Source organism: Poecilia latipinna, unplaced genomic scaffold (genome assembly GCF_001443285.1).
Source record: "Poecilia latipinna isolate Pla-1442-1.1 unplaced genomic scaffold, P_latipinna-1.0 Scaffold51, whole genome shotgun sequence".
NCBI classification, from domain to species: Eukaryota; Metazoa; Chordata; class Actinopteri; order Cyprinodontiformes; family Poeciliidae; genus Poecilia; species Poecilia latipinna.
In genome coordinates, this window is record NW_015112667.1 from 431,296 (window position 1) to 446,922 (window position 15,627).

Sequence of the window (15,627 nt, forward strand, 5' to 3'; positions counted from 1 at the left end):
CCTCATAGCTATAGACAGTCATTGTCTTCCTGGATCACAGAAAATCCCAATAAAACCCAATGAGGTTTATCATAACTTGGCAAATCATGAGGGAGTAAAGAGGGTACGAATAATTTTGCAAATATTTCTATTTCTAGTCCAAATACCATAACTGAGCGCAGATACTGATAAGAAGGGAGTACAGAGGAATCTTTTGACTAGTTTGCAAAGGTTTGCAGATGTCTCAACAGTCCACAAGTCATACGGAGAATCCACAAACAAGCTTTTGTAACTAGTGCTGTTCAGATAGCAAGCGGCTGCGATGCAAACCTTGCTTAGGCAGAACTTCTCTCAATATTGACTTGACCTCGGGCATCGCTGTGTCTTGTGGGCGCGTGCTGAAAGGTAAGAAAAAATTATTTATTTTTTTATATTTAAAACATGTCTGTTATCTAGCGGACTCAAAATGATCAATTCATCACTAATTCACATACACGTCACATTTATATATAGCTGTAGTGATAAAAGCTGACGTGTGTAAGCATATAAACCCTTCCACGTTTACTTTTCTTAAACATTTTTATGTACATATAAATATTTCAATGGCACATTTGAGAAGAAAAACAGTTCGAACATTTCTCGAACCTATCACGTTTAACCACAGACGTGAATTATTGAGAATTAGCACAACGCTAATCCCATGTAGCATGTTAGCGACAGTGCATTTACTTGGGCCTGGATACGTTAAGGGACATTTTATCTTTAAAGAAGCTCCTTGCGAGGTTTAGCTGACTGTCTAATCGAGCTTAGAAAACATTATCAGCGCATGTTTAAATACGTTATTGTATTTTTTTTCCTCATTCTTACCTTTAAGCACCAGATAAAGGTTTGCTGCAGTTGCCAGGCCAACGCGTCCGCAGAATCACGTGACGTTCTTCTGCGTTGACTTCATTAACACGGCGCTTTAGCAGCACCTACAGGCGGCTCGGAGAATTGAAGCTAAACTGAAAGGTTAAAACGGCACAGTTGTACTTTGTTAGACAGATTATGTAACGAAAAAACGGTCCAGTAAATGCAAATAAATATAATCCTCTTTACATTTTGTTCTCTAATAAAACTAACGCTAATAATGTTTCTACTGCTGCTTCTAGTAATAATAGAACACGCCTTTGTCCTGCTTGTTCTGCAAGCTTTTAATCTCAATGTATTGTGTCTAAGGGTGAGCAAGGGCGTGTTATCTTCGGTTTAACGCATAGAGGCCGATGTTGCAACATCCCTCAGAAACTGGTTTTCACTGATAAGCCTCAGTGCTTTGCTTGCCTGTTTGTAAGAGCAAGATTCTGCAAGAAGCATTCAGTCCATAACACAGATTCTGTAGGTTAATCATTGCAGCTTCTATTAGTGATACTAAGGATCCTCTTGCAGTTAGTGATCACCGCTTTAGTTGTGTTTGCAGAAACCCGCAGCAGGACTCTGATCCTGCTGTATTAGTATCCATCTGTGTAAAGAATCAAAGTTGGATTTTTCTCACTTTCTCTGGTGATAATTCTGTGTGAAAACAACATGTTGATTTTGAAGATGGACACCACCAGCTGGTAAAATTATTTACATTTACGTTCACTGCAGACACATTGAGCTAAATCACAAAAACAGGGCCAAAATACTACAAAAAATATTAATGGCAAACATTTAATAAAAATCTACAATGTCCAACTTGGTACGCTGTTACTACTGCAAACATCATCATTGTCAGATAAATCATTTGTTATGATATGGCTCATGTATTTCACTGTTTTAAAAAGGTTTAACGCTTGATGTGCTATGTGAAGAGATAATAAAGTTTATCGTTTGATCTCCCTAAAGTTATGGGAATCGTAACAGCCCTGTTTTTAGGTTTAAACAGAATGCCGTACTGGGCAGCGTAACTAGCATTAGGAGAGGATCGCCACGTCATCAGCTTATACAGTTAACAAGACAATCACTCACTCTGTGTCAAGTCAAAGAAAGATCAACCAAAAAAAGAAATGGGTAAGAGCATGTGGAATGTAGACTTCCACATGGGAAGTCTACATAAAATTTCCATTGATCAGTTTTTGTTTTTTTTAATTCAAACAATTTTCTTTAATACACACATTTATAGATTAGTCCTGCACCTAGTTTTAAAACATAGCATAAAAGGTTGTTGTTGTTAAATTCTCTTGAAATCTGTTCAGAATAATCTGTTCAATCTTAGATAATGACAACTGGCCTATTATCTCCAATATTTTATATCTTGTCGGTTTTGTCTTTTAGGATGTGCATTAAAATAACCAATAACATGCACTGATGTGTTATAAATTCACTTCAAACATAGAATAAACCTGTTGATTCTACCACTGGCCTACTTTAGATGTTCTGCTGACCAAATGTTAATCTTTCACTCTTTACATTATTAAAAATACAATTCATCTTATTTTGAATTAATTAAAAAGATAATTATTCAATTAATTAACTAATTAATTTCCAATTTATTTATTTCCAGCATCCAGGAGGGATGTTGATTGATCTTGGAACAACCTCAATTGAATTTTTTTCAATGCGTAGGAGCAGCTACTTTATTTTCATCCTTGGTCTGAATTGTTGTTGTTGTTTTTTTTTTACCTGGTTAGTTTTCAAAGTTTAATTACAAAAATAAATAAATTTGAATGCTTGAAAAGTAAAAAGTTGTATGTATGTATTTTATATATATATATATATATATATATATATATATATATATATATATATATATCTTTAAGAGGGATGGCAAATGTCACAGAAGCAGCAAATGCTTTGCTGCAAAAAAGAAAAATAAATAAATCAACAGAATTGCTGGAAATGTGTTGAAAGATGTAAGTTAACTTGGAGAAGTCAAACATAAGACTACCAGGAAACAATTGTCCTGTGGAGCAGACATGCTTGTTGATGAAAATGTGATGTCGGTATCTTTTAATATACAAGGCAATGCTCCACTACATATATGAAGTATTACAGTGCATGGCTAACTAGTGGTGTGAAAGATGAAACAATGACCTATCCCCTATAAGGACTTTTGGTTCCTTCTTAAACAGATTTAAGAAAGGAATCTCCTTAGACACTGTCTGGGAGGCTTAAGAGTGCTTATTGGAAAAAAGGATGCCTCTATAGGTCACTTTCCTTGTCAGAAATGTTTATGCATCAATTTTATGGTGTTCATTTGTTATTCTCACTTTGAGAGATCACAACAAGCACGTGAGATGGTAAAATGTAGGTGTGCAATAATTCCACACACTGATAGTTCACCAAAAATTATGCGCTAAATATATTTTCCTGAAGAAAAAAAACCCCCTCAATTTTGTTTTCTTAAATATTCAGTCATATTTTAATTTCACCAAGAGCACTGAGGTTTTTCAATAATAAATTAAATCTTATAAAATACAACTTCACTCATGATCGTGAAAACATGTTCATTTGGATACAGTGATTCAGATTTCTTAGATATTGCATTAGGGTTTCCCTTAGTGTATTATAAGCCTGGTGGGCCCCCAGGGTTGGCATTGTTAATTTATCTTATTTTTTTTATTGTTGCCTTTGTTTTTTTTTGTTTGTTTTTTTTTTCACTTTATAGTTGGTGTTTAGGCATTAATCTTCCAGTCTTCCAATAATGCACAACTATATTTTCAAATTTCCTGTCAACTTTAAATATTTTTCGACTGGCGGCTGGATGACAGCCCTAGCACCCCAAGCACCGGGCTTAGCAAGTTTTCTGGGGGAAACCCTGTGCGTGGTAAGCATATTAGTTGCCACAGTCTAATGCAACTTTTCCTTATTGCTACACATTAAGTCAACATTATGTTCAGTAATATAATTTTTCACAAGTCTTTTTATTCTCATCATTCTTACAACCATGTTGATTAATGTTATAAGAACTGTATTTTATTTTAAAAAGCTGAATATTTGGGTGCATTTGAAGGTCTCGTGATAACATTGGTTCGGCGTAAGGATGACGCAGTTCTGTGATCGGGGGAGGAGGGAGGGGAGCTGAGCAGCAGTGTAGGAAAAGAGGAGGAAGCAGCTAGGATGGCGGAGTCACACCTCTGAAGGTAAACCACTTATTTTACCACAATAACAATAAACGTTTTCATCCCTCCAGCTCAGTTTGGCCACTCTCGTTAGGTGCTAATCTCGCCTTCCTTTTACGAAACTCTGTTTAGCGCTAATGTGTCATTTTTTTTGGTGGCGAATACGAGCGCACTCTTTTGTTCAGCTTCGGAATGGCCGCTGTTTTTTCAGAGTGTTTTCTTTTTTTTTCTTTTCTTCCTACTTATTTTCTTTAAGGAATCGGTGCTCGAATACAGTGTTGATGCTAGTTCGCATATAGCCATATAGGTGAGGGCTAGGATTCGGTGTCTCTGCTAGTACCACCGGATGCTCTACGGCTTGGGTGTCCGCTGTCTGCGCTCACAGCTGGCGGTAGCAGAGATTTCCCCTCTCGGGCGAACTCGCTCTGCGCCCGACAGCCGCTCCGCTCGGGCCTACGCTAAATAACCGCTTAGCTCGAGAGCAGGCTAACCACTTAGTGTGTAGGGTTAACGTTTCAGACTCGTTGTAACTTGAATATATGTGTATTTTTGAGTAATATTGTCACTGAGTGTGATTCTACTGTTCGTCTGTGTAGGAAGGTTGTCGTTGAAATCCAGCTGGCGGGTTGGGCTAAATTGCTCGCTAGCTAACGCCAGCTAACGGTTAGCGGTTTGGCAGGACTGACGTTTGCTTTGCCGTTGACGTTTAGCTCAGTTGTTGTTATTTCCTGCCTTGTTGTCAGTGGTTTTGGTAATAGCAGTTTTTCTCATTTATTTAATTTCTTTTTCGTCGTTTTCTATGTATCATGGTTGATTCCCCGTGTCTGTTCATGAGATGGTATGTTTGACAACACAGCTAAGTGAGTGTGGTGAATTACAGCGTAACGTGTAGCATTATTATAGCTCTTAGCGAATTATTACTCTTGTTTCCGTGAGCCCACAGCCAACTGTAGTATCTTTACCTCGCTGTCCTGTTTGGTAAATGATTTAATCTCTAAAGGCGACTTGACTTCTCGACCTGGTAGCTACCGATTTGTCGGTAATCTTTTTCCAAGAGTTGCTCATAGAAACAGATGCCACATCACCTCTATTTTCCTTATTTTCTCCTGGGGCCTGATTATTTCTGGTATGATTGTGACATTCATGGACAGCGGGTGCTGTTGGATTTCGGGGTTTCATACCTCCAGATCCAGTAACACATAGCCGCACTCAAGATTGTCTGCATGGCATGTTTAACGTAAATCCAGGTTTACGTTGTTTCATTTTTATGTTGTTTTGGTGCGCATCTCGTCTGATCACAAAGACAGTAAAACGGATACCAGCAGAGTTTGAATTCTCTCTAAATGCACTGACATTAGCTGATGGGCCCAAGATATCCTTAATGGAAACTTCATTAGTGTGTGTGGGGAAGTCAAAGTAGCCCTTTATGGTGGTTCTACGGTAGTGTTGATGGATGCACATTAGCCTTTTTTCTTTGAAAAGCTGTGTTTGACTCCAAGCCTGATATCTACATCGACTAAGTGGTTTTCCCTACATATAATGAGAAATAAGTGCCTGCAAGTCTTGTCACTGCTGGATTATTTAAATGTTCATAAGGCGTCATTCAATATCTCTGGCCAAAAAAACCCCACTTTATTCTTACATACCTACTGATCCACCCATACTATTCTGTTTTTTCCCTTTTGTGATTAAAGGGAACATAATTGATCAATCAATTAGCTACAGATCAGTTCTGATTGGTTAACGGAGGGTCATATGCTAACAAAAAAAATTGAGTCCATTATCCTACTTGATATAAACTAGGGGATTTCACCATCCTCCTGTCAACTAGCAAGTTAATTTAAAAATATTTAAGGACATTTGCTTTGAAACATTTTTTAGTAGAATCCTGTAATTTCTTAATTTTTTTTAAATGTAATTCAAATCTACCATTGTCACAGAATCTGCTGAAAATTATCATAGGAAATCAGAAATTGGTATTGGCCAGGCAGAAGTCTGATCTGTACGTCTCTGTAATACTTTGTGCAACTCATTTCTACTCAGCATAGCAAAGTTGTACATTCATTTTTAATTTTATTTTTTATTTTTTGGTGTTATTATCCCTTGCCCTCTTCATGGGTCATGTTGTTGTTCAGATTTGATGGCTAAATCGCTAAACTCATGCTTAGGGGTGGTGCTAAAGCAATGTCAACACTATTTGGGCCATGTTTGCTTAGCAGCAGTAAGCTGATGTGAGGTTATCCTCAGTACACTTAAAAGATTTTCTTGACCTGTTGTGGAAAAGTACTCCCTTGAACAAGTTTGGTAGCTTTTCAAACATCCAAAATCTGTTATTAAAGGTCCAACATAAGAGGATAGCTGTTGGAACTTATGGCAAGTTTGAGAGTTGCCATCCCAACATTGACTTTAGCCATCTTAAAAAAATTCTTGTAGTTCTTTAGATGGTAACATTTCCAAAATGCTTCTTTTAAAGAACCTTTACAATGTTGTGATTGTGTTGGATAGTTCCTAACACAGAAAACAGACAGAGGAAATGGAGGTAATCTTTCTATATGAAACTGGGGCTGTAGCTAATGATTATTTTTAATGAAATATTTTATCATTTACTGTGACGATCGGATACAAAAATTGGCACCTTCTGCTAATTTTTCATTTAATCTCAATTAATATTTGATTTAGAAATATTTTTAAAGATGCGAATAAGCAAATAATTCAATTAATTTGAACAAGAAAATATTTTATTACCTAAAATGCAGGAACAGCATTCCTTTAGTGCACACTTGATAATTTGTAGCACAGGATGCATTTGCAGCTAGAAAATACTGTCTAATCGGTGATCTGCCGATTAGTTTTTGGATTAATAGATTGCTAGCAAAAGGTGTTTAATAGTTTAGTTCTTTATAGAACTTGAACCAAGTGAAGCTAAAAATGCTACTTGAGGAGTTCTGAGTTGAACAGATTTACAGACAAGGATGGGGTTTTCATAATAAACGCAAAATGTATATTGAAGAAGTTTGGCTTGATTACTGCCCGGACTGTGTTGTTCTTTTAGCAAATGGCCACTTTTTGTATCTTTGCACTCCAGTTAACGACTATTCAATTACTAAATTAGCTGACAATTATTTCAGTGACCAATTAATCACAATTAATTCAATTAATCTTTTCAGTAATCAACTAATCACGATTAATTTGATCAATCGTGCGAGTCCTACCTGAAACAAACACTGAGCAGAACATGTAGAGTGTTTCGGGTCAGAGTAAATGCCTTATGGAAAAAACAAAATCCAATAGCATTTACTGAAACTGCCATCATACTGTTTCTCTGGCCAGAAATGCTTCTACTTGTTCCATTCTCCTCGTTTGACACAGGAAGATCATTATTGCTGCGCAGACTGATGCCTCACTTGCCCGACACAAATGTGATGACCTGAAACAGCTTTTTACCAAACTGGCATTTTTGGGATTACTGTGGCCACTGTGGCTGACTAAAGGAGTCCGCTCTGGTCATGGCGTCTGTGGGGACTAATGTTTGGTTTCAGGTCAAATGAATTTGGATTCATAGAAAATTATAGCCTTTTAACAGAACCCCATTTCAGTAATCATAAAATATCCCTGTATGTTTATTTTAGATTGGTTTCTAGATTTTGTTGTTATTTTTTCCATATTCAATTAAAAGAATTTGTGCTGTATTGATAAAAAAAAAAGTTTCCACCCGTTAACATTTTGCTGTTGAATATATATATCTGTACCAGACATTATTGAGACGTTCCTGCTGTGCCCTTTGGCTTTAACGTACCATCTTCTTTTTAGGACATTTACTAGCTACTTGGACAAAACAGTAGTCCACAAGTTTAAAGAAAAAGGACAGACAGACCAAGACTCCAACCATAAAAGGAAGTGGCTTGCACAGCTAAGTTTATATGGTTGCAGCGTTTGGTCTGGCCTGGTTATTCTCACTTAAAGTTACTAATAACTTCGCACGCAGGTATGTTTCCAACAGCCAACTCTCGAGTTCACCGAGTTTATTTATGACAAGAAAAAAACAAAAGCAATGGACCTTTTTTTAATGTATTGTTTTTGCAGGATACACTGTGTTGTGTATTGCCATGTAAGGGGTACATCTATCGACAGGATATTTCTTTCACCCAAAAGGTCATATGACCTAGTGTGGTGTGGACTTTGTGCTTTGAAGGCCTCTTCTAAAGATTACTCTCAGCAGTCTCAACCTTTTCTCTTAGCTCAGATCATGGGCCAAACCTGTTTCTCTCTCTTGTTTATTTATTTATTTATTTTTTTGCAACAGCTTAGGTGGTTCTGGTGCTGGAGAGCTTTACTCAGCCATCAAGGTGCAGCAGACTAAAGGAGAGACTAAACGGAGACAGAGCAAAAGAGAGAAACTGTTTTTTTTTTGTTGTTGTTGTTTTTTTGTAATGTAGATGTCTAAAAGGATGCGTTCTGTCTCACTTTAGAGAGAATCCTGGTAAAATTGTTTGGTTGATTGGAAATAAGCTGGTTTTTCTTGGCCAGAACCAAAGAGGTCTTAATTTGTCTTTTATCTGCATATTTAAAACAAAACCAAAATAATTTTTTTTTGTTCTATTTAATGTAACTTAAGTGATCTGGAGATTCATTTTCAGTGAAGTTTTATATTGTGGGTGATGTATTATCAGGATTTTGTTGAATATATGACAAAATTAATTGTATTGTGGATTTAAAAGGGAGTAAAGCGTAATTGCTTCCTCACATGGAAACCCTTGCTACTAACAGCAGATAAAACAGACAGAAATCCTGTTGACTACAAAATTGAAGAGATTGTTTCTGTTTGGTGATCATCTTCAGTTTTAGCTGCTTGTGTTGTTGCTTTTCGTTTTGTGACATCATTTTGCACCCCATACTACCACAGTTTATTTTCTGACATTTTCCACCCGTCTAATTTTCTAAGGGAGCTGGAATCTCGCTGACCAACCCTCACCACTTACATTTCAAAAGGTTTACCAAATGTATTGGGCAGTTTCAGGATACATTTACACAAGACTGCTGGAAACTGCTGGCATTTTCAGATGTTGATTGTGGAAAAGTTCCACGTTTAAACGAGACCACAAAGACACCTTTAACGGGCCAGTACTAGGAGTATTTGGACTGGACTCATAATATTAACCGAATAAAGACACAATCTTACCAGAAGAAAGTTGTACTAGAAAAAGGTATTTTTAATGATTGGGTCGTCTAGTTTGTCATTCTTTCTTCCTAATGGACACAGTGGTTTGTGCAATTGTTTCAAAGTCCTGCTACTGATAATAATTTGTTACTGATGTGTTCAAATATTAAGTTTGTTCTATTTAAAACCAGCACCAAAGTATAACTTTACAAGATGCTCAATATTGCTCATTTGAGTGTATAAAATTTTTTTTGTGTGTAAGAGTTGTCATAAAATTACTTTATTATTCTGGTAATATTATGACTTTAGTCTGATAATGACTTTTTCTTGTATTATGTATCGTAATATGAATTTATTGTCGTATTATTATGACTATTCTAGTATTATTTTGACTTGCTGTCGTATGACTTTGTTTTAACGTTCTGACTTTTTCGCATACTATTACAACTTTATTCTCTTAATTTTATGAGTTTATTTTCATTTTATGATGACTCGTATTATTTTAACGTATTGTCATATGGCTTTATTCTCATTAAAAGTTTTTTTCCCCCAATATTATGACATTATTTTTGTAATTTTATTTTATTTTTTTACTTCACTCAGTAACGGCAGCCATACTGAAGGGTGTTGTTAGTGCAGTGAGTGTTTTTTATAAGACAACCCAAAGTAGGGCTGATTGTTGTCAGCAGCAGATCTTTTGATGAATATTTAGCTGGTAAATAATATCAGCTGTGGGTTCAGTTGAAGCTGGTCATATTTTAGGCAGTGGTTTGCTTCTGTAAAATCTACCAGAAAGGTTAGGGATAAGCAATCAGACAGAGACATTTGTGTTGAAATTGACACGTTAGTGATGTTTATAAAACAGCATTGCAGTAACACAGTGTATGTTTTTCTCCAACAGTGTTTTTCGGAGGGATTAAGCAATCGTCGGTGCGTCCTGCAACCTGAAGCAACTTCAAACTAAGGAACCTGGGATTGTGTGTGGTTTAAAGACTCAAGCATGTGTCCCGTGGATGCCGCAGGTCACTTGCTTTGCAGGATAATTTCTCCCATTCCACTTTAGCAAAGGAGCATCTAAAAGACAGAAAAAAATAAAATAAAATAAAACTTTGGGTCTGGAGGCCGTTATTCCGAGGGTAATTATAAATGTGTCGGGCTGCCTGGGGATGTTTATTTCGAGAGCTACCTTGACTGTGTGCGTTCCTTTGTTTCTTAATAAGTAACCTAGCAAGAGAGAGAGTCCCATGCACATCTCTGCTGGGGTGCTGATAGCGTCAACATGAGTAGTACTTTAGGCAAAGACAAAGATTCAAAAGAAAAGGACCCCAAAAGCGGTCCGGTGGGTAAAGAAAGGGAAAAAGAGGCCAAGACTTTATCCAGCTTAGTCAAAGATGGTGGCAAAGAAACAAAGACCAAAGGGAAAGATGCCAAAGAAGGAAAGAAGGACACGAGCAGCTCGACGCCGGGTGTTGCCTTCTCCGTTGACAATACGATAAAGCGGCCAAACCCAGCACCAGGTACACGCAAGAAATCCAGCAATGCGGAGGTCATCAAGGAGCTCAATAAATGTCGGGAGGAGAACTCTACGAGGCTGGACCTGTCCAAGCGGTCCATTCACATGCTGCCCACCGCTATTAAGGAGTTGACTCAGTTGACAGAACTCTATTTATACAGCAACAAGCTGCAGAGCCTACCGGCGGAGCTGGGCTGTCTGTCGGAGCTGGTCACTCTAGCCCTCAGCGAGAACTCCCTGACCAGTCTGCCCGACTCCCTGGACTCGCTGAAGATGCTCCGGATGCTCGACCTCCGGCACAACAAACTCCGAGAGATACCGCCCGTCGTCTACCGGCTGACGTCTCTGACCACGCTGTACCTGCGCTTCAACCGCATCACCACGGTGGAGAAGGACATCCGCAACCTGTCCAAGCTCACCATGCTGAGCATCCGGGAGAACAAGATTAAACAGCTACCAGCAGAAATAGGTAGGTGTGACCGATGGGAAAGGACAGGGGGGGAAAAAAACCTCTGGATTTCAGACTCTTTAAACTATGTAGAAATGTGTGCCATAGATTTTGACTTCATTTTTTTTTTAAAGGATCAACAATCTCAATTTGAGTGAAGTAAAGTATTGAATTATGAAATGAAAATGTTTTTATCATGAATTTTACTGGCTATATTATTCAGCAGTGTTTTTTGTTGTTGATTTTATCCTGTGCATCTGGATAACATAATTGTATGATGGTGTATTAGGGCCAGCCTAAGTCATAATAATACAGAATAAACTCAATTTTACGACAAGTAGTCATTATATTAGCAACAAAGACGCAATATTACCGGAAGAAAGTCGTACAATTATGAGAAAAAGGTTCTTAAAGAGAGCAAAGCTTCAATAGAATTGTCAACAAAGTCATCTATTCTACAATTCCTAGTTTGCACAATCGTTTCAAAGTCCTGCTACTGATTGTCATTTGCTGCTGATGTGTTAAAAGATTAATAATGCTCTGTTTATAAAACCAATGTCAAAGTATAACTTCACAAGATGCTCAACATTACTCGTTTTAATTTTTTAAGAATTATTTTTCCTGCAGGAGTTATGAAATGACTACTTCCTTCTACTAATATTACAACTTTTTAATCTCATTATTTCAACTTTATTGTCACATGATTCTTTTTTTCTCGTATTATTGCGACTTTTTTCTCAAAACATTATGACTTTTTGTCATACGACATTTTGTCATATTATTATGACTTGGAATCCTTGTAATATTATGACCTTATTCTTGTATTATTATGACTATATTGTCACAACATTTAGATTTACTGTTGTGCAAATTTATTCTCGTAACATTATGTCTTCTTGTAATTAACATCATCCCTAACACTCTGTTGTGTAATTGCGATTTTTGTCGTCGTATTGTTGGCAGTGTCTGATTCGACCTCCCAGTCTGAAATGCTTGTGGATTTTTCTGCAGGGGAGCTCTGCAACCTCATTACTCTGGATGTTGCCCATAATCAGTTGGAACATCTACCAAAGGAGATTGGAAATTGCACACAAATAACCAACCTTGACCTGCAGCACAACGAGCTCTTGGACCTCCCAGAGACTATAGGTAATTAATTGTGGCACTTGGGTACATTTTAGGCCTTTATTCAATGCAAGATATAATTTATTCTATGTACTGTTTTTTTTTTTTTTTTAACAAGTACAAATCTTAATAAAGCATTTGTTGGATTTTTCAGGCAATTTGGCAAGCATAAATCGTTTAGGACTGCGATATAACCGATTATCAGCAATCCCTAAGTCGTTAGCCAAATGTCGAGAGCTGGAGGAGCTTAACCTCGAAAACAACAACATTTCAGTATTGCCAGAGGTAAGACAGGTAGAGGTTTGTACCCCTACAATGAATATGAAAGTGTCGCTCCAAATGTGCTAAGAAAATGTCTATGTATGGATATATATTAAAGCCTTAGGTACTCTGCTGCTTATGTGTCTTCATCACTTTGTTGAGTTTTACTGCTGCGTCATCTAATTTTTCTTTGTTCTTGTATGGCAGGGCCTGCTGTCGAGTTTGCTAAATTTGACGAGTCTCACACTTGCGAGGAACTGCTTCCAGTCGTACCCTGTGGGCGGACCCTCCCAGTTCTCCACCATCTACACCCTGAACATGGAGCACAACCGTATCAACAAGATCCCATTCGGTATCTTCTCCAGGGCCAAAGTGTTGAGCAAGCTTAACATGAAGGTATCTGTGTCTTTCTCCGCAACTTTAATTGTGAGATTTACTTTAAAAAAAAAAAAAAAACACACAATGTCAATGATGTCGCAGTATTAGTTTGTAACAGACTTTCTCCAATGTTTATATCTCATTCTTGGTAATAGGAATGGCCATTATTACTTATAGTGATTACAAGAAAAAGAGACATTAATTCTGTGGTTCCACGCAGTAGAACTTAGTAAAACTGACCTCTAAAATTCCTGCTTTTATACTTTATTACATTTACTAGAGTGTATTCTGTTAGCAGCACCTGACTGCTAATTGTTCTCCTAAATTATATGAACAGGATTACTGCATTTTTTTTAAGCTTCAATTTTCTTGCTTTTCAACATTGAAGTTTGTAAAAATCGTAGAATTGAATGTGTATTTTAATTTCCTCTTATCTGATTAAAAACGTCTCCATCATTCAGAGCCTTTAACTACAACAGGACGCTAAACCTGAAGCATTTCATAGATATTGAATCAATATTTCTTGTTTTGACACTAGTAGTTTACAATTTGTTCATTTCAAATTTACATTTTCATAACTGGACTACTTATATTGTCTTTTATTTTACCAGTATTGCCTAAAAACTAATAAAATAAATACATAAAAGTAGACTTTGATGTAGTTTTTTGATAGAGAATATTGCATCTTTATCCAGTAATTGCAGCTTCTCTTTTCATTTTCCAAAACACTAGGGGGCAGTGTTGCACCCTAATATTGGTGTGTGCAGTACAGTGATTTACTGATTGCTAAACGCTCAATTCAGAGCAGCAGTATTGAGCTTCCATATCCATCATCTAGCTCTAAATTTAGCCTTTTAGATTGACTAAATACACAGAGATGGAAAAGATCTGCAATATTGCGCCCTAGCTTGATGTACTATTCCCTCAAAATTGATAAAATAATTAATATTCTTGACATGTTCAACTTCTTTTTCTCTTTTAAACAAAGTAAATTATATTAGCTTCTTAGATAATTCTTCAAAAACTTTGGATAAAATTCAAGGTTGACAGTTTTTGCATTTTGGGGAAAAACACTTATTTAACAGTTGTTTGATCGTTATAAGAAGAAGAAACATTTTTTAACCTATAAAAATGAAGATTGTATGAAAATTACACTAACATGTTTTGCATGTGGTTTTATTTTTGTAAAGAATATTTCACTTGAAAGCATTTCCTTTTAGCTGCAAGTAGCAGCTAAAATATTTGAGTCTGCACATCTTCTTCCCTGCTGTTCTTTTGCATTTCGTATGGGTGATAAACAAAATGTCTTTTCCTCCCTCAGGATAACCAGCTAACGGCGCTGCCGTTGGATTTCGGTACATGGACTAGCATGGTTGAACTTAACCTGGCCACTAATCAGCTGAATAAAATCCCAGAAGACATCTGTGGGCTTATGTCTCTAGAGGTGCGTCTGAAACTTCAAACTTGTCCTGTAGGCTTTAGATTATGCAGCCTATAATCAAGAGGTTATGGGCTGGTATGGTAGGCTGATCCACCTGAGAAAAAACAGGTGCATCAGTCATAAATACGCATGTAAACATTAGGTTCCAAGAGGATGCTTAGATAAAAAAAAACTGGAGAGAATGTCATGTAAATTTTCTTAATTTCTCATGTTGCAACCACAGATTTCAATGGATTTTATGTGATTTAACAAAATGGTGCAGGAAAGTAATGTGAAAGAAGAATAAATGCAAACAAAATGTGTTGTGTGCATTTGTAGTTATCCTCAAAACGTTCTTGATTAACAGTCATTTGTAATAATCATAGAAATGTATTCCAGACTGTCACCTAACGTCCATTTGAATTTCCTTCCTTGTCTTCCAGGTATTAATACTTTCCAATAATCTTCTGAAGAAGCTACCACACGGTATTGGAAGTTTGAGAAAGTTACGAGAACTTGACTTGGAGGAAAACAAGCTAGAGTGTCTACCACATGAAATCGCTTACCTTAAAGATTTACAGGTAACCTTTCCAGATTTACCCTTTTTTTTCACCCTCTTTTCATTTTCTTTGCAGTAAGTTTTTGGCTTACTTCCTAAGTAAGCACTACTAAATACAAAGCAATTCAAATCAGCACATTGTTGACTATCAATACTTGATGTGTCTTGAAAACACAGTTTTTGAAGGTGCTGGCGTGTTGAGTTTAGAGCTCTGTGTGGGTCACACCATCTGCTGCAGCGCTGCTTGTGTTTTTCACTGAAGGTAGAATTGCATGACTCTGCCTGTATGTGTAGGCTGGTTGCCATGATCCAGAATAAATGTGGAGCAGTTTGGACTACACTACACGACTGATGCATTGGAAGGGCATTTCTGTCTGGTTTCAGTCATTTTCCAGTTTAAACTCTTCCACAAGTCACGTTTTAATATAGATAGTTTGTAATTTTCTTTGTGACTGCGACGTTAAAGACAGGCCTCTCAATGTGCTTTGTAGTGTTTCAAATACATTAATCTGGTCAGCTAACAATAGAGACAAATCAAGTAAAATGTTTGCATATTGCTGACTGTGAAGGTATTGAGTAAGCACATCAATCAAAATCATTTTAAGGGATATGAATATCCCTGTCACGATAACAAATTTTGATGGACGATTAATTGTCTAAAAAATTATTGTGATAAACAATAATATTGTTTCAAGACCTTTTGACTC

General features: G+C 36.8%; 1 protein-coding gene across 1 annotated transcript in view; it reads left to right on the forward strand.

The window, feature by feature from the left end:
* The first annotated feature begins 3,957 nt into the window (after positions 1-3,957).
* Positions 3,958-15,627, forward strand: part of shoc2 (SHOC2 leucine rich repeat scaffold protein) — a 22,729-nt gene continuing 11,059 nt past the window's right edge. Inside the window, exons 1-7 of the mRNA XM_015051404.1 lie at positions 3,958-4,079; positions 10,118-11,198; positions 12,189-12,326; positions 12,457-12,587; positions 12,771-12,959; positions 14,263-14,385; positions 14,805-14,942. Coding sequence (XP_014906890.1) covers positions 10,496-11,198; positions 12,189-12,326; positions 12,457-12,587; positions 12,771-12,959; positions 14,263-14,385; positions 14,805-14,942 — 1,422 coding nt within the window. The 5' untranslated portion in view covers positions 3,958-4,079; positions 10,118-10,495. The remainder of the gene's footprint in view (positions 4,080-10,117; positions 11,199-12,188; positions 12,327-12,456; positions 12,588-12,770; positions 12,960-14,262; positions 14,386-14,804; positions 14,943-15,627) is intronic.